Source organism: Esox lucius, chromosome 20 (assembly GCF_011004845.1).
Source record: "Esox lucius isolate fEsoLuc1 chromosome 20, fEsoLuc1.pri, whole genome shotgun sequence".
Lineage (NCBI taxonomy): Eukaryota > Metazoa > Chordata > Actinopteri > Esociformes > Esocidae > Esox > Esox lucius.
Window position 1 is genome coordinate 13,560,925 of NC_047588.1, and position 24,693 is coordinate 13,585,617.

Here is a 24,693-nt window from a genome sequence, read left to right on the forward strand (position 1 = left end):
TTCTTGGAAAAGAAAGAAAAATGTGCAGTGGTCTCTTAATTTTTCCCAGAGCTGTATATGATGACATGCAGGGTTTTCTTATGCTGCATGATGCTTGCTGCATCAAGATAGAAGTTGTAACTACTAATTGGACAGGTTGATAAATTAATAATGAAAAACATTAAAATACTAAAACATGCAAAAATAAAACTTGTAGTTGATACTTTGTGATTAGGAGATGAGTCAACTACGTGTCTAGGTGGAGAAAAATCTATTATTCAAAGCTAAGATAGCCCAAAGGATCGATCACTGGCAGGTATACACGCACATGGTTGGTGTTGTCCTTTTTTCCGTTTGTGCTGTTCTCATTGCCAGATACTGTATGTTGAAAACATAGTGAGTTGATTAGAAAAACACAGATTTTAGTAGTATGGCTGCATGTTTGAAGAATTTTACAGTGCAAATTCCACAAAGGGTTAAATAGGGTGTAAACAAGGTACTAAACAACCAAAGGCATGTTTCAACTTGAGCCAAGAACCTGCCGTGTTAATACATGACCAGAGTTACATCTCAATAGAGGTAGTGCCTTTTACTTTAAAATCATTTTAAGGGGGCCAGCCAGTGCTAAATTAATACAGCAGGACAATTTACCCTAGAATATTTTGAAATGTTTTATATGTTTATACACATATTTAGAAAAAAGGTTCATCCTCAATCTATTAAACATTCATTGTGTTGCTGTACTCCAGCTGAACTTATACCTTTTGAGGTACTAGTAGGAATGTCACAGAGATGGGCATTAAAAGTGTCTGGACATTGATGAAAACAATTGAGGGACAAATAGGAGATTGCGTGAATGTTTGCATGAGCTATCAGCTGTGTGCATGCATGTTGTGTGTGTTTTTGTTTATTCTATAATTGTGAGGTCCAAAAGTCCTGGGATATCCAGACCCTGCAGCCTGTCCATCCTGATTTTATTAATACATGACAAACAGAAAACAGCAGAGTAGAATGTTCATGATAGTTCATACTATGTCATTGAATTTGTCACCAGACACTATATCAACTAATTGAAGTGATTTATTCGGGAGGTTTGGAGACTTCACAGATGAGAACAAAACAGGTATTCAGTTCTTCCTGCAGAAAAAGGTTAACAACAGTTATACAACAACTGTCACAGCACTGATGTTCAAGAACAACTTTTTGTCCCAGTGTGGGCCCAGTTAAAACACTGGTGGGTGAAGAATGAGATGCAGGAGTGTGGATGGGTGACTTTGGTTAACCAGGAGCAACTGTTTGAGCACTGTGGAGAGAATGAACTTGTTGGGAAAGGCAGGTTAAGAAGGATGGATGTGAGGAAGAGTGCCTCTTTCCTTAGCATACATCCCCTTGGTTGACATATAGCAATGAGGCACAGTTATATAACGAACAATATGTCATGAATGGGGAGCTAGTTTGTCACCATGACAGTTTGAGAAGCTTTCTTACTTAATCCTTTCACATGGAATGGTGAAATTACACTTAGAACATTATTACTCACTCCATAGTTCCACCTCGTAGCAGTTGCTGGTTGGGTTTGAGACTGGACTGCCACCCTTAGACCACACATTGTAACTTGCATTCTTCCCTTCTTCTGTTTTGTTTTAAAGGTCACTTCATAGTGACACCCCAATTTCACAGACAAAAGTTATTTCCTTTACAAAATAAATTGTATTTCTCAAGAGTACAATAATAAAATGATGCACATTGCAAAAAAAGGTAACAGAACTCCATATATACTGTGAATATACTATTTTGTCAGACGAGAATAATATCGTAAACAGCAATCCATTTCCTTGTTTCTGTCCAGCTTTCCTTCTCCCTGTTTTATATTACATTCACAGCTCTAGTTTCTGATTCTTCAGAAACCTGTAAAATTGTGCTTAAAAATCCTTGGACCACTCAGAGCGGCTCTCCTAGGGTCAACCCTTGGGGTCCGTCTGGAATAAGTGCACTGAGTCTCTACAACAGATCACTGCTTTAAGACAGTCTTATGGCAGTTCCAATAGGCCCACCTAGGGAAGATGCTCCCCAGGCCCACCTAGGAAAGATGCTCCCCAGGCCCACCTAGGGAAGATGCTCCCCAGGCCCACCTAGGGAAGATGCTCCCCAGGCCGTCCTAGGAAAGATGCTCCCCAGGCCCACCTAGGGAAGATGCTCCCCAGGCCCACCTAGGGAAGATGCTCCCCAGGCCCACCTAGGGAAGATGCTCCCCAGGCCCACCTAGGGAAGATGCTCCCCAGGCCCACCTAGGGAAGATGCTCCCCAGGCCCACCTAGGGAAGATGCTCCCCAGGCCCACCTAGGGAAGATGCTCCCCAGGCCCACCCAGGGAAGATGCTCCCCAGGCCCACCTAGGGAAGATGCTCCCCAGGCCGTCCTAGGAAAGATGCTCCCCAGGCCGTCCTAGGAAAGATGCTCCCCAGGCCGTCCTAGGAAAGATGCTCCCCAGGCCCACCTAGGAAGACGCTCCCCAGGCAGTCCTAGGGAAGACGCTCCCCAGGCCGTCCTAGGGAAGACCCTCCCCAGGCCGTCCTAGGGAAGACGCTCCCCAGGCCGTCCTAGGGAAGACCCTCCCCAGGCCGTCCTAGGGAAGACGCTCCCCAGGCCGTCCTAGGGAAGACGCTCCCCAGGCCGTCCTAGGGAAGACGCTCCCCAGGCCGTCCTAGGGAAGACGCTCCCCAGGCCCTCCTAGTTGACCCTCAGCATCTTGCTGCCGGACGGTGAGGTGTGCAGGAGGGGTTAAGGGTTTAAGGGAAATGGGAATGTGGCGTGTTGGAAAAGGAATGTTTACTAGAACCATACTACTGTAGTTAGGTGTGGGACTGCAGCAGGGACAGGGAGTATGTATGGCACTAGGATTTGGGGTACGTGTGTCTCTGGGGTTGGGGGAAATGTGTGGCACTAGGATGAGCCTTCAGTTTTCATCCCCAAATATCTCGTCCTCCCCCGTAGCAGTCTCTGGAATGGCCTCCAGACTGCCCGGTCGGGCCCTAGATTCAGAGCCAGCCGTACTTCCTGATGGCCCATCTTTACTGAGGTTACAGGTCAGGGCAGCGTAGTGGATCTGCTTCAGGTTCTCTTGGACCTCACTCCGGGCGTGCTTCAGCAGGTCTGCCTGGCCCTGGAGGAGAAGCAGGGACATGAACATTATGGCAATGTTTAGACTTAAACAGAAACACAAAGGCAGCTTGTGTCTTTATAATAAAGGATGTAGCCTAGCCACAATCACCAGGCACCAATTAAATTCATCTGGGACCATGTACAAACGATCGGCCCAAGCGCCCATAAGGTATATCCTAATTACAGCATGGAAATACCATAAATAAATATGTAAAAGGTAATTCCTCCATAATTATCCAGCGCATTGACACAGGGGTTACATGAAGAGCAGAAAGGCAAATACATCAGGCTGAGTGTATGCAATTCAATTGGCACAGACGTAGGCCCCTTATTAATTAACCGAAATCCTATTCAAACCTAGCTAACCTATGTCCCCTCAGTAAACAAACCCTCAATCTATTGAATATCAGCAGCCCTATGGAATCTTGGCTCTGAAGTTGTTAGCTCTGAAGTTGCAGCTTTATTTAAAACAGTAAAACAAACAACACCAAGTGAAATGTTTTCTGTGACCATGGAGATGAGTGGGCGTGGCTTTGCTAAGACAGGGTTGACATGACGGTCAAACACACACAAATAAACAATTCTAAAATTAGAAAAAAACACCAAAAACCAATTAATTTTGTCGGAGGAAGAGGCCAATCTGACGATGAATGTACACACACGCTGGCCTAATGGCTTTGTTGGATCTGTTTTATTGTTTTCCCTTCTGTTCTCTAGCGTCTTTCAGTTTTTAGTTTATTGTTACATATGTCATTGTCACATAGGGTGGGTGGTTCTCTGGTTGGGTTGGATGAGGGGTCGGATGAGGAGTTGAGGGCTGGGAGAGGGGGTGGCGATTGGGCTCTTTATTTCTGGGAAATAGGGGAGATTATCTGGGAAGGCTGAGATGTGAGGTCATTGGTAGAATGGCGGTTCACTGTGGGTGTATGCATGTGTTATTAAAAGTAAATAAATAGAATGCCATTTATGAACTGAAATGTTGCGTGCTTGCTAGTTTTGAAGTAGTTATGACTGTGAAGTGGTATTACAGTACTAATGGTAGTTTTGAAGTAGTTAAGTTTTTGAGCTTTTTAAACATTTTGTTTCAACATTATGCAGTGATTTTAGTCTAAAAAGCTTGCATATCACCATAGAAATGTAACAATCTTTACAGTTCAAGAAGTAATATTAGCGACATGCTGGGTTAGAGCCACCTCAGTTGATGAAGCCTTCATGTCAACATAGTTTTAACGGTTCAAGGTTAATGGAAAATACAGATATTTCAAGTCTATGGGGCTTCACATTTAAAACAGTTTCTTTTAACAAAATAAAAAAAGCACAGAACTGTCAAAAACAGACCCTAACCTTGAGAATGGTGATGTTCCAGGTGAAGTTCTCCACAGCCTTAGTTAGCTTTCTGCCCTTCAGGCCTTCCTTCACTGCCATTTCATGGAGGTTCTCATGGAACTCCATTGCTGGGGAAGTAAGGGTCAGTGGTCATGAGTTTATGCTCTGTATTTACACAAATCGGTCACAAAGATTAGCATCGACGTCGGGTGGTCAATGTCATCACCACTGGAAAGGAAAACCCTGGAGCATCCACAAGTAGTCCATTTCTACGAAATGAAAAGGAAAATCCCCAACAAACTGCTATGACTATAAGAAGCCTCTACAACCTTCACCTGTCTTCAGTGTACAGTCTGTACATGTTCATATTGGCCAAGCGCCTTTGTAATGCGGTGCTTGAAAACACAGAAAACGTTGAAAAAGTCGAGAAATGATGGAGGAAGCAAAGCTTGTGAGGTAAAGATGAGTAAGACATGTTTTTCTTCTTGAGAGGGAAAGAAGAGACTTAACATGACGTCCCCTCACTGTGGATTAGCGTCAAGGCTCTGAACAGTGAAGTTATTTGTCTCCTGAGGAGCTACGAGCATGCACTTCTCCCTTCTCTCTCTCTCCCCAGCGGAGCCCTGCACTAGGTTAGCATACACAGACAAGCAGTGGCGCATGTTTGATTTAAGTCAGGTTGCAGTGGAGTTCCCAACATCAGAGCAACAGCTGTGACTGTCAGAATGTTAAGGTGCTTCTTAACCAGAGCTTAGAATACTACTAGCAGCTTCACCAGAATCAGCTGTAGGCAAACGCACACAACAGTCAGACTGAGCATGCTCCGATTTATTGCAGTGCTCTATCGGCTCTGGGTCGGTTCCCAGCCCTGTTGGTGTTGTTTCCATGGCAACACCAGATCCCCCTACTTTTGTGTTATATATGTGGTGGGTTTGGTTTGGATGGTTGTCAATGACTCTAAAAAGCTCTGCGATATTGGCACTCCAGGAGCAAATGCCTGAATTAGATGTAGAGAACATATTGCCCTGATTAAGGCTCAGCTACTATTTGGATTGTACCCCCAGAAAGGATATTTTGGACATTGAGGTTCTTGTAAGTGGAACGTACATAGTGCTAATAATTTGTTAACCTAGCCTCTCTGATTTGGCATCTGCATGACTTCCCCTCACCCTCTGACCCTCAGGTGGTGTGCTGCTGCAATAGCAGGTCAACCATGTTGTACTCATGAAACATGACTGTGCCAGGCACACGAACGCACACACACACGCGCACAGCAGGGGTTGCTTAGCGACAGTGTAAAGTCAACACGTGAGTGCGTGTTTGTAGAAATTCTCTGCATGCTTATGCTTGCTGACAGAATGCATATTCTCAGTCACCTCTGACAGTCCATGGATGAGCATTTTGAGCAGCAGGTGAGCCAATGAAAAAAACAAGGACCATCTTATTCTGATGGTGTAATATTCTTCTTTGCCTGAAGCTCAAAAACCATTGAATAAGAACCCCATTGGAAGCATTCATGAAAACGTTTCCACATCATGCAGTACCCTAGGCTAAATCCCAGTGGGTTAATACAACGCTGCCTGCCATCCATCCATCCATCCATCCATCCATACATTGTATGACTGCCCTCTGTGTACTAGCTTTAGCAGGAATTGATTTAATTGTAAGATGCAACATTCTTCATTCACTGCCCCATGTCCTCCTGAAGAATTTGATTAATTTGACCTGATAAAGATCACCTGCTCTATTTAACGGTCAGGCTGTTAATAGGTTTAATCCATTCATAATATGATCCCTATTTTCTTGCTTCTACAGTCTAATAAGGTTAACTAGATGTTAACTTTTGAAACCACAGTAAAAACAGACCACAGACTAGGTTTGTCTTTCGGGATTTTACTATTCAGTTGTGGGAGATGTTTGTCTCTATGTGAGTATTGCATTTGATCTTTTTATTTCAGAGAGTGAGTATTATTTATTGTTATGTACAGTGCCTTCAGGGGGCTTGCTCAGTCTGAGAGTTTATAATGGATATTCTGAACTCCAGCAGCTGTTGCTGTCCAGAAGGAATACACTTTGTATTGCATCGAGTCATTTCATACAAACCAACACAACCCCACCCACATTAGCCCTCAGACTAAATTGTAGTAGTATAGCTAAGAATTTTACTTAGTTTACCATGTGCTCTTTCCCATTGTGTTAATGGTTGAATCTTGCCCAGTAGTTTTTATCTAGTGCATGGTAATTACCAGAAGCCTTGGGCAGCTAATGTGTACAGTATACCCATGATAAGCCTGTTTAGCTGTAATGGCTTGTGCGCCCACATTGAATAATACAATGATATAATAGGGTAAGCATACTCTACCCTTTAAGCCCACTTCCCTCTTTGGATTCAAATAAAATAAAGCTTTTGCGATGTTTAAAGTATCTACCAATATATCTGCCTTTTACTTTTTAATTGTAAGCAAGTAAGATTTGCCATTAATAAGTTATGCATGTCCAAGTGCTACTACTTCCTGACAGATAATTTAGAAGCTGCAAAAAAACCTGTGTGAAGAAAACACCCAGATATAAATGTTTTGCAAGTAAGGCTGATTAATGGATTGATTGAGAAATTAACTAAGGGGGCAATAATTTTTCCCACAGAATTGGTGTTATATTTCAAAAAATATAATTTAAGCATTGAATTTTGTGCTTACTCAGGTTTCTCTTCATATAAAAATGTGTATGAATATCTGAAACCATTCAGTGTGACAAATAAGCAACAATAGAGGGAATCAGGAAAGGGATTACATTATGTTATAGCACTACATTATATTATAATAAGGATACATGTGATAACCACAATAAAAAAAAAAAAGATAAATGCAACAACAAATCGATTGTGTTGATATTACAGATTCACTTTCAGATAAAAGGTGAACGATGCCAGAGGCTAGACTGGTGGAAAGTAGTGTATGACCCAAGTAGTCCAAAGCATGGGAAAAGCTAAATCGGAGAAGTAAAACAAAATAAAAGGTTGACTTGTGTATTAATGAAAGTTAGCACCACCAATCTGGTGGGCTAGTGTGCATGGAATTTGTTTACAGCTGAGCAGCGCCTGGGAGCTAAACATTCATTACGTAACTGCTGGATCATGCCTTTGTAGTTAGAAATCCTACTTTCTAGTTGAATTCCAACTAGAACAATAGCTAATTACAACTCATTAAGATAACACGAACAACGCCAAACCAAAGTAGATTCAAAGTTTGTTTTAACATGTATTGACAATCATAAAAATTTTGAGCAAATGTCAAAGTTGCTGCAAGTTTAGGATGTCTCCAGAATTTCAAATGTATATCCAACGTTTTTAAGGTTGCAATAATGTAGTTATTTAGAATGTAAGCTTATAAATATAATTTTAATGCTGAATAAAATATTTAACACAATCTTGAAATTGACTTATTTGGTTCAGTCCAGACTTTTCAATTTTTTTTATAAAATATATCTTTATCTGACATAAAAAAGAGTAAGTAAACGTATACAAATTAAATGAGAGAAGAAAAAAAAAATAGAAAAAGGTTTAATGTATGGTACCCAAATGAGCTTTCAGGTTGTTTTGATACAAAATTAAAAATGCTAATTAACACATTTTGACTACAAATGGGTCTATTCCAAAAATAAATTGTCAGTGATTATGAATCCCTGTTAAATTATAGCATTTCTGTATTTCTGTACTTTTAGAATTATTATTGGTAAATAAATCAAGTATTTCAGCATTCATTACAAAGGGTAAATAGCCATTCATGTCACCTAAAAAGGATTACCTTCAGATAATAGATAGAATAGGGTAAATGCTACAGATCTAGTGGGCACCAACAGTGAACAAACAGAGCACAGTTCTGCATATCCCTGTTTGATAGATGAAGACATTATTTTATTCTCTTTCAGCTGCATTTATTTAGGCAGTTTACATCTTAACTTTCAGACCACCAATGGCTAATGTCTCCACTCTTGGCAGCAGCTATAGTACAGGTTATGTATAGGGATAGGGAGGTATAGGGAGGAATACTAAAAAGAGATGTGGGAAGCCTTTCATTTGCAACACGCCCCTTTGATGAGCCAAGACAACAGACTATGAATATTTTATGTGTCATCCATCAGGAAACCAATAAACCCCAGCTCTGACCGTCTGTATTTTTTCCTTAAGCAATCCAAGAAAGTTACTCCATGATGAATGAAATATCTACAATGCTTATATTGAAATCAAGGCTGAAATGCATCCTTATCTATTAAGAACACAGACATCCTTGAGTATGATTTGATACATACTGTGGTAATAAATATGCACTAAATATATACTTTTACATAATTATTTTTTAGGGGTTTTCCCAGATTTGTGATGTTCTATTATACCTACCACCCTGTCTTTTTGCAGCCACTCAACAGGTTCTATAATTTGGAGATGATGACGTCTTCCTCCTAGGCCTCCATTCTGCCTTTCCCCTTCAATGCAGGTCCAACCAGTCAGTCAGATCAGGCTGTGACGATACGTTCACCCGTCTGACGAACTGTTTGCCGCCCCCCCCACACCACCACCCTGAGCGTTGCTTAGCCGATACACATCGCTTCATGGAGCTCCAGAAAACACATCAGCCTTCGGCACAGTCAAGGCTTCAACCCAGTGAGCTAGACTGTTGTGTGTCTTGGAAGCCTACACACGATTTGACACATTTTTCTTGGTTTTTGGAAGACCAGTCCAATTGTTGACGGAGCATAAAGATATGGTGTGTTTACAACTAAATCTTTAAGTCAACACATTATGCACGACCACAAGGCCATACTCACAAAAGGTTCTTGCCAGAGAAGCTGGATAAACAGTGCTAAACACAGACATCCTATGCACCAGCTACAGAACCGTAGGCAAAAGGGGATGAGATGATATGATGAAGCTGCTGTTTTCATATTAAAGTTCCATTTATAAATTCCTAGCTCAGAACATTGTTTTCCAATCAGTTGCTTAGAGAAACACCCTCTTCCATCCTCTGTGGTAAATTATTCTCTTGGATGTGTTGTTAGACAGGCTGGATCTCTTTCTACCCATCTTGCGGTACGGTTCCTGATGGGCAGACGGCTACAGTCTGTCTTTGATGTTGTTCTGTTCAGAACCTGGGTGTTCACCACCTCCACTGCAACACGCCTAATTACAGGAGCAGTGAGACTGATGCCATAAGAGTAATTAAAACCAGGCGGGACCAAAGCAGAATCTAAAAGCAGGACAGCAGCCAGGTCAAAGAAATGAGCCCTGAATCAAATGGTAAGAACTTCAGTAAAAGGGACCAGTACAATCAGTCCTCCTTTGTCAGCCTCTCTCTGTGGCTACTTCAGAGAGGGGGATTACTGGTAGAAATGGAATGAGGGAAGATCTGAGGGACATTGGATCTTTGCACCAAATAGCCTTTTTTGGGCTTTTCCTGCCAAACATTTACCTCTTCATCTCTTTCTCTCTCTTACCTGCTTTCTGGGCGAGTAGTATTCGCTCGTAAACATTGTCAGAGTTCTCCAGCAGACTTCTGCTGGTCTGGATCATCTGTCAGGAGAGGCGGAAGCAGACATTAGTCCATTTGATCCTCATATTCCCTTTACAGCAGCCTGACTTCCTGGGGTGGTGAGCAATATTTATTTTAGTAGCCAAGTATCTATCCGATGTGGGGAAAAGAAGCCATGGCTAAGGAGCAGGAGTTGTGCTTAGCCACTGTGAAAACTCTGAAATGGAAGGAGCAGTATGTATAAGGGCATATTAATGAAGGTTGCAAGACAACCAGCGTATTATAATAAATGCATGTCACAAAGTAAGACTCCAGTCTTGTTACAGAGCTGTGATTTCAAGAGTGTTAAATCAAGATTAGGCAATTACCGTGGCTGGCTTACTACGGGCATCAGTTGTAAATATTATAGGCTTTGTTCTGAGCCATAGTACTACCTAATCTGTGGAGTACAGCTGGGCTGCAAATGGATACATTTAGCTCCCTGACTGACTTGCAGCCATAATTAATTGTACAAACTCTTGTGACCTCCAGACTGTATTGCAATTCTCATAGTGGCTTTTATCAGGGAGAGAGGGGCCGGGAAATCCATTTGCACATCTAATGCCTGACATAGCATCCAAAAATACATCCCTGTTCCATCCCACATGGACGGGTGTGGGGGTGTTTCAGGAGGTTAATGATGCGTGTGTTTACTGTCACGGAGCCTGGTAAATAACCAGTGAAGCTGTACATACGAAAACGACCATCTGGATCTTTCTCCTTCATTGTGGTCTCATAGAAGAGGTCTCTTAACGCGATTCTGGGGTCAGAGGGCACAGTCGTGACCGCCTTCGACTTGAATTAGGGCAGCGGGAGCCGGTTCGTGTCTGCTGCTCTGGGGGGTGATTGACTTGTACATTCCTTCAGTGACTTAAGAGCACTGCAAGGTAATAAAAGCAGGTTTTGTACTAGTGCCAAGGCGGACCTTGCCAAGCTAGGGATTGGCAGCGTGGGCAGCAGTTACAGCAGAGCTCCATGTGCCAAGTCAATGTCAGTCGACCGGTGACCCAACAACGTGGCCCAGAGATCGATCCCTGTTGCTGTGCCAACTTTCCAGTCACTAGGAATCAAAGGGAGGGTGTAGGAGCTCTGAGAGCAATGTGACAGGAGCAGCACTGTGGTTGACAGCCAGTCCTCTGAAAACCCCAGAACCATGTGCACCACTACAGGCAGGCAAAGATGGAGATATCAAACAATGCCTCCAGCCCCATACAACCATGTGACAAACAAAAAAAAATCTTTGGAAATTGTTCTTTGGTGACCCAATTTCAACAACGAGTAAAATACAGCAATAGGCCATTTACACAGATGAAACAATCACAATTGACAACGTGGCCTATTTTTGGAGGTCAGCGTCAAACAGTTTACGAGAGCTACCCAGAGCATGGTCGATAAGGCACATTGCGAAAACGCTAATACACATTGCAAAAACGCTGAGGCGCATTGCGAAAACGCTGAGGCGCATTGCGAATAAGCTAAGGAAAGATGACGGGTGCACGAACAAGAGTGTGGCAGGGTGGGTTACAGTCCACAGCTGCAGTAACAGGGCAGGAGGCTGTCAGCCACACTGTGATTACCTCACTAATGGGTGAAGAAATTACAGGCCTGGTGACAGGCACAGCATTATGTGGAGATATTTATAGTGGATGGAGGTAAGCTGCTGGATTCCACCCTGGCATTGGCTCACTAAATACGGGCTATGAGTGTTTATGCATTTAATGGTGCTACAGTGATGTTTTACAAACCTTAAAATAAATGCATATTAAATAAACTACTAATAGTCTTAGTAAAGAGTTTTGAAATATTAGCACTTCCCTCTAGATTTGGTAAAATAATATAATCAATACATTTAAAACAGGAACAGCATCTGGAATGAACATCCATATAAAAAATATTATTTTAAACACAGTCAACTAATTATGTAGACTATTACAACAAGAGACAAGCATTTGAGATAAGGTATAAATTTGATATGCTAGCTATAGGGGATTTAATCCACCAGCTTGTAGCCCCATTAATATGCGGTAACATAAATGTGACATGAATTGAACATTTAGAGTTTAGAGTAGATGACTGGCTGAAGATGGGGTATAGGTCACACAAGGTGAGATTGAGGCTGAAAATATTTATAAGGACATCTTCAAAGTGCAGAGTGCTTGGGAGCCTTTCAGGGCAATCTACCACAAATCCTGTATGTGCTAACAATTTCAGGGCTATAGTGTTACACGTGGCTCAGGGTTTGCTGGGATATCCCACACCGGAAGCTGACTGGAAGCAAAGGCAGTCCATAAACGGAAATGGATTGCAAGTGTCTGGAAAGATTCTGTAAAGATGAACGGCCTAAGATCCCTCACAATGTGTTTTTCAAACTCGTCCAAAATTCCAGGAACAGGCTAAGTGGCATTGTCTCCAGGAAGGGTGCACTGAGCACTGAAAACAAGGATGGGGGAATATAATTGAACGTGTGATTTTTGTTGTTTCCCTTGAACCATGGCATTAAGTAATTCAGCTGACAGGCAAAACCAGAGTGACATACAGTAGAACACACTATCACATAGGAACCCCATCAGCATCAAACCCACAACTCTGGCAGTGCATCTTGCCATGAAACTACCAAGTCAGCTATACAAGATTACTCTTATCAAGGTGCCAATCATTTTGAAAGTGACTCTGCCGTGTATCTTGTCAGCCCAGCCCAAGGCTTAACTCCTGAACCAAACTGTGCTTCACTAACCCCTGTCCACAGCTGTCACTGAGACACTTAAGTGAAATAATGCATCCTTTCACAGGCTTATCCTTTCACAGGTTAATTAGCACATTACCAGTTCTTAAGTCTGTGGGATTTCTTAAGTCTGGAGAATAACACATTATGAACACATTAAGTAAATTACATTTCATGCTATGTTAATGATGTACCGATGCATACATTGGCCTATGACTTGTTTCTCCACATTAGGCATTATAACCCTCACCAATACGTCGCCATGTAATATTCTTTGTGCATTGCGCATTACAAATATCATTGTGTACCACAGAAAACAGCTGTAAAATTAAAATATGAATATTTCTGCATTAGTATATTCATACATATTTACCCTTACATTCCCTTACATACACCTTTAATTTAAGCCATGGTTTTAACCAACCTTTAGAGACAGATATTGAAGAAGTGCATGGTGACATTACTGGAACATTTGGCTGCCAATGGCTGTTTATCAATTCGCTAAGAACGTACTTGTGTCCTTCAGAAGAACGTTCTTGCCAAGTGTCCTTGAGAGAATGGTCTTGCAAGAACGCGAGGACAGAGAACGCATCTACCTAGATTGAGATGCATGTGTACTTGGCTATTGTGCAATACTGTATGCTCAGCTGGGCGCAGATCATTTGGGCAGCCACATGAAAACACTGGCTTTATCAGCGCAACATTTAATACCCTACTAAATACATTACTTAATACAATTAAAACTAGTGTTTATCATTTCATTCATTTTATAGAATGTGTACTAAAATGTTATTTAATGTTAAAAGTGTTATGATGCCCTTGTGTGAATTGCCTTGTCTGTACCTCTCTATACAGATGTATATTTGTGTACCGTTTACCTGAAAATTAAAAGTAAAAACTTACAGTTGTGGAGCTTTTCCTGCTCTCCTGACATCTTGAAATTAATTCTGGGATATCAGACACGTTCTCGCAACCCATGCATCCTCGATAAAAGAGGCATTTTATGCGTTCTTGGTAACTTGCGTTCTTTGGATTGGAACCATACTTGGGCCATGACGTCACACAAGTTCACATTTATAAAAATAAATGTATTTGTGATGTTAATTGTTGCAATAAATTAAGTCAACTCCAATTACTTTGAGCACCATTGGTTGTCCACCTCCAATGATTCACCCATGCTAACCTTTCTGTAAAATGTGTAGTAGTTATTCTTTCAAAGGTTTACAATAATGACAATAATATTAATATTTCTAACTCTGTGTAGTAAAATTTCCAGTGTGACTTTGTAACCATTAACATTACTACTATCACAATATGCTCCATAAAAACAAAACAAAAGACAATACATCGTTGTTCTTGCTCTTCAATGAGGTCCTGCCATTCCAGTGCGCTCTCCTAAATATAAACATGCACACTTCCAGTGTGGTTAAGGTTAGGAATGGAGTTAGAAAATTAAATGTTAATCTCCTGTGATTCCAACTCACAAGCATTGGGGTCAGTGGCCACCAACAGGAAACTGCACTAAACACGTATCCAACATGAGTCTGCCCTGATTCATCCTTATGTTGGCAACCATTACTATTATAATAAATCAGAAATTAGCACTAATATGGAAAGAACATTTTATTTTTATGTAATTGATATCTTAGCAGAATTAAATAATGGCCTTATTCAGTACTGTGTTCAGCAGTGCTGATGTTTAAAAAAACTGTTTGTCCTTAGCCAACTACCGTAGCGCTTGTTGACAAGAGCTCGAAAAGTTAACTAGCTAGCAAAATATGGTTATGCAGTATGCAATATGCAGGCATCTGCTAAAGCCAACCTCTACTAAAGCCAACTTCTGTTAGCAACACTTGCCAACTTTATTTGATTGACAGGTTTTATGCAACTTAAAAATGCTAGCAATGGCATACTGATTTACTCTGCTGCCAAATGAGCAATGAGGAAACAAAATAGCAACATGAAGCACTGCGGTTGCATTTGAGTTTTGGCAGTCTTCCTCCTGCATAATAAAACATGAACACATTAATGCAATAGCTTATTTAAAACTAATGTATACGCATTAAGGTAAAGGAATTGTACAGTCCATTTGCATTTCATTGATTTCATTGATTCACTCAGACTTCCATAAGTCAGTCCATCATCGACATTGATTCCGTTATTGAACTTAGCCCTGCCCTATTACCTAACACCCCCTCCCATGCCCCCCCCCCCCCAAAAAATACATACCTTCGAAAATTATTTATTGAAGTATTGCGCATTCAATAAAAGACATGATTAATGTACTCCTCACCATGTCGTAGGTGTTGACAAGCTTCTTCAGGACCTCTGGTAACAGGCCCTGCGGCTCCATGTTGGGGTACTGATCTCTGAGGTTGAACACCAGGAGTGGCTTGTTGTCAGCCCCCATCAGCCGGGAAGACAGGGCCAGGATGCACTGCTTCAGGTTGGCCACCGCCGAGAGGCCACACAGCTCCTTGAAGGGAACTATAGCATTCTGCAGAGGGGGCATGAACACTTGGGTTGGTGTCTGTGTGATGATAGACTACAGATGAAGCATGCGGTTGTAAGGACATTGAAGAGAACACTGTACAAAGAGGGAGATAAAAACCTGAGTTGGTTGCTACGGACTAGAGGCAGCATATTGCATTACATACACTCAGTTGGCACTTCATTAGGTACACCTGTGTTGTATCCAGTTAGACCCCTTTTGCCTCCAGAACAGTCAGAATTCTTGGCTGCATTGATTCAATGAGATGCTGGGAGAAAAAAAAAAAAAAATCAGCAGGCCAGGCATCGTTTTTCCAATCTTAAATCGTCTAGCTTTAGTTATCGCGTGCCCCCTGTGGCCTCATCAAGGTAACGGCCGTGGAATTCGTCATGGTCTTCTGCTGCTGTAGCCCATCAATGCTAAGGTTCCACGTGATGGGCATTCAGAGATGCCCTTCTGAACACCACGGTTTTATCAAGTGGTTACTTGTGGATACTCTCCTATGACCACTCTTATTAAAAAGGTGTTTTTCACTCACAAAATTGCCACTCACTGGATGTTTATGTTCACCACAACATTCTCGGTCAACTCCAGAGGCTGTAATGCATGAAAATCCCAGGTGGTCAGCTGTTTCTGAGATGCCGATAACAACTACCAAAACTGTGGACAAAATCGCTTAAATCAAACATCTTCCTCTTCTGAATGCTTGGTCGAACAACAACTAAACCTTTAGACTATGTCTGCCTGCTTTGTATATTAAGTTGCGGCCACATGATTTGTTGTTTGGCTGATTGCATTAACAAGCTGGTATACCTGTCACAGAGTGTAAGTGAAAGATGTTTTAGCCTGTTTTAAAGTTCAAGTTATTATTTTTTATTTTTTTCAAAATTTCAAACAACTCATTGCTGTGACAAGGTTTGCTTGAGTAAATATCTCATTCATCTAGTTAAAAGAAAAGACAATTGATCTCTTAAATGATTTATTTCCATTTATGTCCTTTTACTAATAAATGGGCTAGAAGCAGGAGTACTCACAGAACACCCTGTGCCAGGAAGTGTTTAAGAGCATGTGTTACATTTACAAACTTCTGTGTTCTGTGGTTTTTGTTAGTCACACAACCTTCCTGTGAATGGCCCAATTTAAACACTGCCTAAACAACAGGGAGGATCAACTGTGAATGAAAGAATGCCCAAGATATCTTAGTCTCAGGGCCGTGGCTTGTTATTACACTAAATGACTGAAATGTAAACACAGCTACCAGAATAAACCCTAACGGGCACACAGAATGAAATAACCAACGGTACCAGAATGGACCAAGCTCAAAGTGGGGGGGGCAATTAAGAATGAAATATCCTTTTACTATTCTGCTTCATTGGCAAACAGTTGTATCAACCATTTCCACCTTTTTAAAGGAGCACATTGACATGGTGGATATGTTACATTTGACATATAACTGGAGGTTAAATTGGATGGGGGCTCGGCTCCTGCACATCAGATCAACAGGAGACGTAGGGGGAGCTGAGCTACCATACTTCCACTGGCCAGGAGTTTAACATTAGATACAAGTTACAGCTGTACACTACGTTTGCCAGCTGCTCTAACATACAACCCAGACATCATGAGGTAATAGTTAAGTTCCCCTGCCAAACAAAAGTAGGGCTCCCATACTTCCCAAATCCAAATTTAACCCGGTATAACACAATATTTGTAACACAATAATAACTATTTTTCAACAAGCTATGAACACAATGAGCCAGGGTTTTTAAGGACAAACCATGTAAACATACACTCACCTAAAGAATTATTAGGAACACCATACTAATACTGTGTTTGACCCCTTTTCACCTTCAGAACTGCCTTAATTCTACATGGCATTGATTCAACAAGGTGCTGAAAGCATTCCTAAGAAATGTTGGCCCATATTGATAGGATAGCACCTTGCAGTTGATGGAGATTTGTGGGATGCACATCCAGGGCACAAAGCTCCCGTTCCACCACATCCCAAAGATGCTCTATTGGGTTGAGATCTGGTGACTGTGGGGGCCATTTCAGTACAGTGAACTCATTGTCATGTTCAAGAAACCAATTTGAAATGATTCGAGCTTTATGACATGGTGCATTATCCTGCTGGAAATAGCCATCAGAGGATGGGTACATGGTGGTTATAAAGGGATGGACATGGTCAAAAACAATGCTCAGATAGGCCGTGGCATTTAAACGATGCCCAATTGGCACGAAGGGGCCTAAAGTGTGCCAAGAAAACATCCCCCACACCATTACACCACCACCAACTGCCTGCACAGTGGTAACAAGGCATGATGGATCCATGTTCTCATTCGGTTTACGCCAAATTCTGACTCTACCATCTGAATGTCTCAACAGAAATTGAGACTCATCAGACCAGGCAACATTCTTCCAGTCTTCAACTGTCCAATTTTGGTGAGCTCGTGCAAATTGTAGCCTCTTTTTCCTATTTGTAGTGGAGATGAGTGGTACCCGGTGGGGTCTTCTGCTGTTGTAGCCCATCCGCCTCAAGGTTGTGCGTGTTGTGGCTTCACAAATGCTTTGCTGCATACCTCGGTTGTAACGAGTGGTTATTTCAGTCAAAGTTGCTCTTCTATCAGCTTGAATCAGTCGGCCCATTCTCCTCTGACCTCTAGCATCAACAAGGCATTTTCGCCCACAGGACTGCCGCATACTGGATGTTTTTCCCTTTTCACACCTTTCTTTGTAAACCCTAAAAATGGTTGTGCGTGCAAATCCCAGTAACTGAGCAGATTGTGAAATACTCAGACCGGCCCGTCTGGCACCAACAACCATGCCACGCTCAAAATAGCTTAAATCACCTTTCTTTCCCATTCTGACATTCAGTTTGGAGTTCAGGAGATTGTCTTGACCTAAATGCATTGAAGCAACTGCCATGTGATTGGTTGATTAGATAATTGCATTAATGAGAAATTGAACAGGTGTTCCTAATAATCCTTTAGGTGAGTGTATAATTCACTAAATAAAAACAGTAAAACAACTATTAATGTAAAACAACAGTAAAACAACTATTCTGTACCATTAACTGCCTCCTCGTTATTATCTTATGTTCTGTTTTCTTAAATAATGTACTGTATATGTCAGTTACCACAGTCCTTGACTAAAATAAATAGTGTACATTCCGGTCACAAATATGGTTATGTGCACCCATATTTTGACATGCTTGAACACTGATCAACATGTAAAATTTGGGGTTCTGAACAAGCTCATACAAAATATATTTGGGATAGATGGAGTATTAAACCTGTAGCTAATAAAATATAGTATGACATTCATACAGTACCACACCTGTAATTATCAAACCAGTCTTTCAGCCTTCCCTCTTTAAGAACCACTGGCTGAGGAATAGACTAGGACAAACCCACAGCAGCTGAAATTAATAATTTGCCAACTGATTACAGGCACTATTCAAATCACTGTGTCTGAAGAAAACAATACTACTCAACTATGAAGACCAACGTCAACCAAGAGCCTAACCACCAAACAACTGACTAGTTGAGTAAATGGACACAGCACGAAGGCAACTGCATAAAAATTGGTACCCTTAAATGTTGGGACTAAACATGCTGTAATTTCTAAATGGTTCATTTGATACCGATGACAATACCATGCTTCAACCCAAAATACTTGTGGATTTGATTGTATATAAACATACATATATTTGTGCATATATTGCGTAGAACAGGCATGCTCTTTTCGTCTCAAAATCTCAGTGCTTGAATGGGGATATCAGGAGACTGCATCTGAGCTTTGAAGTCTCCTGAAGTCGGTCTTTACTGTTGCACAATACACAGGGATTAGATGCAATCTGATAATAGCAAGCGGTCTGGTGGATTTGTTTTGTTGTGCCAAAATAGGCTTTTCAGAGGCTACACAGCCCTTGGAGTAGATCTGCCATGGTTAACTCGGGAGGGGAGAGAGTTTATTTTTTGTCATTTCATTACAAAAACATTCCCATGCCTGCAGCAGATGAGTAAATTAACTTGATTTACATGACTCATTCATGACTTCATGAACATTCCCTGCAAAAACAGCTCACTCTAAGATGAGAATGAACTGAGTTTAAAAAAAAATCCTCCTTACCTGCATGTTTTCTCTAAGGTCTGTTGCTTCTCTTAGTGGCAGTGTGGCTGTCTTGAAGACATCATCCACGGCCTTGATCAGCAGCACCCTCATGGTGGCATACTCCCGATTTCTTTTGCCCTTGCGCACCGAAAGCCCCCTCTTGTGAGCCTTGCCACCGCCCCTTCTGTTGGTGATGGCCACATGCACAAACAGCCAGGCATGGGGAAGTATTTCCCCTGTTAACGACTGTAACGGTACGTGGCGAAATCCTGCCTGGAGACACTCAAAGGGGATAGTGTACTGGCCAATGAACTCATCGCCGATGTAGTCATCATCCAGCACCACAAAGCGCACCATGGCCAGCTCAGGGAGGTTAATCTGAAACTCAAAGCTTTCGTCAAACAGGGGGTTCTCCCCATTCTGAGTGACAGTTTTAGTCCTTTGCTCAGCACAATCAGCAGGGATACCATGGATCTCCACATAGACATAAGGGTCAACAACATCTCCTTTGGCACCTGAGCCTTTGGGTTTGGGGAAGTTTTGTCCACTTATAATTTTAATGTGCAAGAGCTGAGGAGAAACTCCAGGCACTGAGTGCTTAGTGTTGGCACTGAAATAGGACACCTGCTCCCTCATGATAGCCGGACGCAGTACATACCCACAGCTCCCATTCTGACGGAACCAGCCAATGTTGAGGTCCATCATTAGGCCAGGGGTTTGGTAGTTCATCGCCACAATCTGGCAACCACATTTCCAGAAGTCCTGAGGGTTCATGTTACTGGAGTCGATCCGCATTGGACTAGGGTATACCCGCGCCAAGAACTTTTTGTTGTAATTGACAAAGTCACCTGGGAAGTCACTGGCACAGCGACCGGCAAAGACCTCATTAAACGAGCAAAGTTCCCAGTGTCTCTGTTTTTGGAAAGCTGTTGGGAAGTCTTTGAACTCAATTGATTTACACAATGTCACCAGGTCAGAAAGGTCTTTGGACAGTTGGAACTTTTTCTGTGGGACGCTCGGTTGTTCGGCAGATTCAATATTAATTTTTTGGGACATCTCTGCTCCTTCATCCTCATCTGTCACTTCACCCTCGGAGCTAGTGCAGGTTGTACCCAGCTTCTTCCCCTTTACTAGAATTTTATACCTGAGGTCTGAAGGCGAGGGGAGATAGCTGTCCTCAGGTTTGGGTGGATCTGTGTAGATCTTATCCCCAATAATCTTTTTTAAATGCTGAAACATGACTCTCTGCTGTTTTAAGGAACAGTGGTTTTCCAGACACAATATGAGAGGAAAGTCAGAAGCAACAAAGGCGTATTTGTTGATAACTTCACAGACACTGCGAAAAACTATCTGTGAGGTCATTGTGTGGCCAGTGTAAATGACAGGCTCATTATCTGGTCCATCCCAGACATCTAGTTCAACACTACGGCAACCCATCTTGAGGGCACGGATGTATCCTGTAATGTCAGAGGGACCTCTGAACTGATCCTCAATTAGGTATGTGTTGTGGGAAGCGTTGATGAAATAGTGCGACAAGGGCTGACTCATGTCCTGGCACACAGTTTTTTGTTCAGGGTCAAATATGTGGCACTCGGGTGACATGAGGTAATTGGTAAACCCATCAAGGGAGAGCCAGCCCTTGAGCTGTCCTTCCTTGGAAGGTTCGTAGCTCTGAATGACCTCCAGGCTCGTGTCTTCACTTACTTGTGCCATACCCTGCTCAGCCTCCAGAAACATCATTAAGTCCTTGGTATCTAGAAATTCCTTATTGCTAGAGAACTGGACGAGAAGGAAATAGATTTCTGGTCTTGTGCACAGGTCATGAAAGACTTCAATGAACTCCTCCTTAGTAACATCACTTCCCACCTTATCTTTAGATTTGTGAAACTCCTTGAACTTGAGTTCAATCTTAACATTTTTTAGTCCAGGGTTTAGGTTTTTAATTAGCTGCACTGCAGCACATAGACTGATGTGCTTGCTGTTGTTGGCATCAGCCTGATTAAAAAGATCACCAAGCCAGGAGCAGCGCATTTTGTTTTGGTTGCTCTCAATCATATTCAAAGTGAGTTTCCCATAGGATATTAGGTACCTAAGCCCGGTCACCCATATGTTAGCCACATCGGCAGAGTTCGCAACCAGGTCCAAAGACTCGTAGTTTTCCCCGTAGATGACGGAGAATGCACAGTCCTCTGAGATCTGATCATATATTCCATTGGTCCTAAAGGTTTCTGTGTTCTTGCCTGTACGCACCTCTTTGATAGACTTGACATCAATTTTGGCTTTCTCTGACTCTTTTTTTGAGGGTTCCCATCTAAGAGACTGCATGTCAGCGTCCAGAAGGAAGTAGCGGTGGTAAATGCGGGAGTTGGAGCGCACCTTTTTCAGTTCAGAGCCATCTACCATGGCATTGATGCAGTCGCTCGCACTGCTTATCTTCTTCTCAGTAGGCATACTGCTGAATGAAACAGTCTTCTTTCTCTCTTTCCGCTGCCTTGAGCCATCCTGTTGACAAGACAAAAAGATGAATCAAGTATCAAAATAAGGCACTTTAGAGGTGATTTTCTTTTGCTAAATACATTTTCAAACTATTCAGAGCTGGATGCAAAAGATGGAATTTAGGATTTTGGTACTTATTTTTAAGTTATTACTAACTTCTTTAAAATGTAACTGTAATCATTTGAATTAAGGAATTATAATTATTTTCATAGAATAAAAAAGACCAAGAGAACCACAGAGAAATTATTTGTAAAAAGGGAGCTTTGTGAAGTTTAATACATAACACTGAAATAGATTCAAATAATGCATTATGACAGCAGGCTGATTCTCTTTGCCGTTACTGGTGACAGTTGGCCTTTACAGTAGAGACACATGAATGTCTCCTTTTTTCCCCTACCTCTCAATGCCCAAGGGAAGAGAACTATCAAACTAAACTTGGCTCAATTAAGAAAATAATTACACCATTTCTGTGAAGTACACGCAGTTAAACTCAACTTTTCTGAAGCATGGCCGAACGACCAATGACAGGAATCGTCTGAATACAGGATATAATTGGAAGGGCTTAAGGCTCTCATAATGTGCTACAATGATCTAGAGGGAGTCACCACTGACTATATGAACACCATCTTGGTCTATGTCCCTTCCTATTAGTATTCAATATTTTATATATTTAAATCTTTGGGAAAAGCATGAAGTCAAATTAAACCCTCTAAGGAATATTGTCAAGTTTTCCTAGTTTCTTAAAATAACTGACCATGGATAAAAATATGACTGCTATATTGTTTTAGGGTGCATACCGTACCATCGTTCCCACAGACACCTCAGAGGTCAAAGACATCATTTTTGCATTAGTCCCTCTTGGCTTCCCCCAAACCTTACATTGTTCCCTAACAACTACAGGTGCATCTAAAAAAATATTAACTTTTTCTTTCTTTCTGTAATTCAAAACAACAACAACACACATATATATATATATATTTATTTATTCTAGATTCATTAAACAAAATTAAACATTTCAAGCCTTTTTTGTTTCAATCTTGATGATTACGGCTTTCAAAAAAATCTGCAATCCAGAAATTTCAACCTGAAGTAACTCCCTGAGCCTTCAGTACACACAACCACAATCACAGGGAAGACTGCTGACTTGGCAGTTGTCCAGAAGACACTCATTGACACCCTCCATGAGGAGGGTAAGCCACAGAAGGTGCTGCTGAAAGGGCTGGCTGTTCGCAGAGTGCTGTACCAAAGCATATGGAAAGTTGACTGGATGGGAAACGTGTGGTAGGTAAAGGTGCACAAGCAACAGGGATAACCACAGCCTTGAGAGGATTGTTAAGCAAAGCTGATTCAAGAACTTGGGGGAGCTTCACAAGGAGTGGACTGAGGATGGAGTCGGTGCATCAAGTGCCACCACACACAGACGTGTCCAGGAAATGGTCTACAAGTGTTGCATTCCTAGTGTCCAGCCATTCCTGAACCAGAGACAACGTCAGAAGTGTTTTACCTGGTAAAGGAGAAAAAGAGCACTTCAGAGTCCTCTTTTCATATGAAAGTACATTTTGCATTTCCTTTGGAAACCAAGGTCCAAGAGCCTGGAGGAAGAGTGGAGAGGCACAGAATCCAAGTTGTCTGAAATCCAGTGTGAAGTTTCCACAGTCAGTGATGAATTGTGGTGCTGTTGTTTTGCTGGTGTTGGTCCACTGTGTTTTACCAAATCCAGAGTCAATACAGCCGTGTACCTAGAGATTTTAGAGCACTTCATGCTTCCATCTGCTGACAAGCTTAATGGAGATGCTGATTTCCTTTTCCAGCAGGACTTGGCAACTGCCCACAGTGTGAAGGAACTGGATTCTGACCCAATTTAGATTCATTCCAAATAGTAAATGAATTAATTTAATAAATGATTTAAATATGTAAAGAGAGTATTACAATTACAGTACAAGTATCAAAGATAAAAGATCTCCAGAGATTCAAGATGTTTGCAAGAGCAAAGATGCAGACAGAAGGAAAGTAAATACAAGAGCCCTTCCCCAAACCCCGCTTTGGTTTTGAGGTAGTCTGGCTAACCTAGGAATCACAAGTGCTGAAGAACAGACCCCCTTATCATCTAGGGACACATTCCAATCTATGCCTCCTGACACCATATTGTAAAACAGTGTGATCTACTCAGGGGTTTAGCATAGGGTGATGAAGGCATAACCTTAGGTTCTGTAGTCAGACCAGAGATAAACTTTTGTAACATTAACATTCTGATTAAAGAACATGACCAGACACACAGAGTATAGACAAGAAAAGGAAAATTGAGGACATCATTATAGATGGCTGTTCTAAATACTGAAGAATCATCGAATATGTAAATATTGACTTGATTGGTCAGCCAACTCGCCTGACCTGAACCCCATAGATTATGTGGTTTTGTCAAGAGGAAAATGAGAGACCAGACCCAAAAACAACAAAACAGACGAGCCAAAGTCTGCTATCAAAGCAACCTGGGCTTCCATAACACCATGCCACGCCGCATTGATGCAGTAATTTGTGCGAAAGGAGCCCCGACCAAGTATTGAGTGCATAAATAAACATACTTAGGAAACCTTTGCAGGAGTTTTGAGTTAATTAGCTGATTAGAGCTCTTCTCACATCAACATTTCTGTATTAAAAAATTTTTATTCAAATATTTTGAGATACTGGATTTTTTAATTCCATGAGCTAGAAGCCGTAATCATCGAGAAACAAAAAAAGGCTTGAAATGTTTCACTGTATGTGCAATGAATCTAGAATATATGAAGGTGTCACTTGTTGATTTGAATTATGGGGATTTTTTTGGATGAACCTGTGAACACGGTA

At 41.6% G+C, this 24,693-nt stretch overlaps 1 protein-coding gene across 1 annotated transcript in view; it reads right to left on the reverse strand.

Annotated features, from left to right (window-relative positions):
- Positions 1-1,041: 1,041 nt before the first annotated feature.
- The window catches only part of LOC105021871 (inactive phospholipase C-like protein 2), a 43,594-nt gene continuing 19,942 nt past the window's right edge, over positions 1,042-24,693 (reverse strand). The window contains exons 2-6 of the mRNA XM_029115708.2: positions 19,372-21,855; positions 15,046-15,249; positions 9,957-10,032; positions 4,485-4,594; positions 1,042-3,141 (exon numbers count right to left, since the gene is read on the reverse strand). Coding sequence (XP_028971541.2) covers positions 2,935-3,141; positions 4,485-4,594; positions 9,957-10,032; positions 15,046-15,249; positions 19,372-21,855 — 3,081 coding nt within the window. The 3' untranslated portion in view covers positions 1,042-2,934. The remainder of the gene's footprint in view (positions 3,142-4,484; positions 4,595-9,956; positions 10,033-15,045; positions 15,250-19,371; positions 21,856-24,693) is intronic.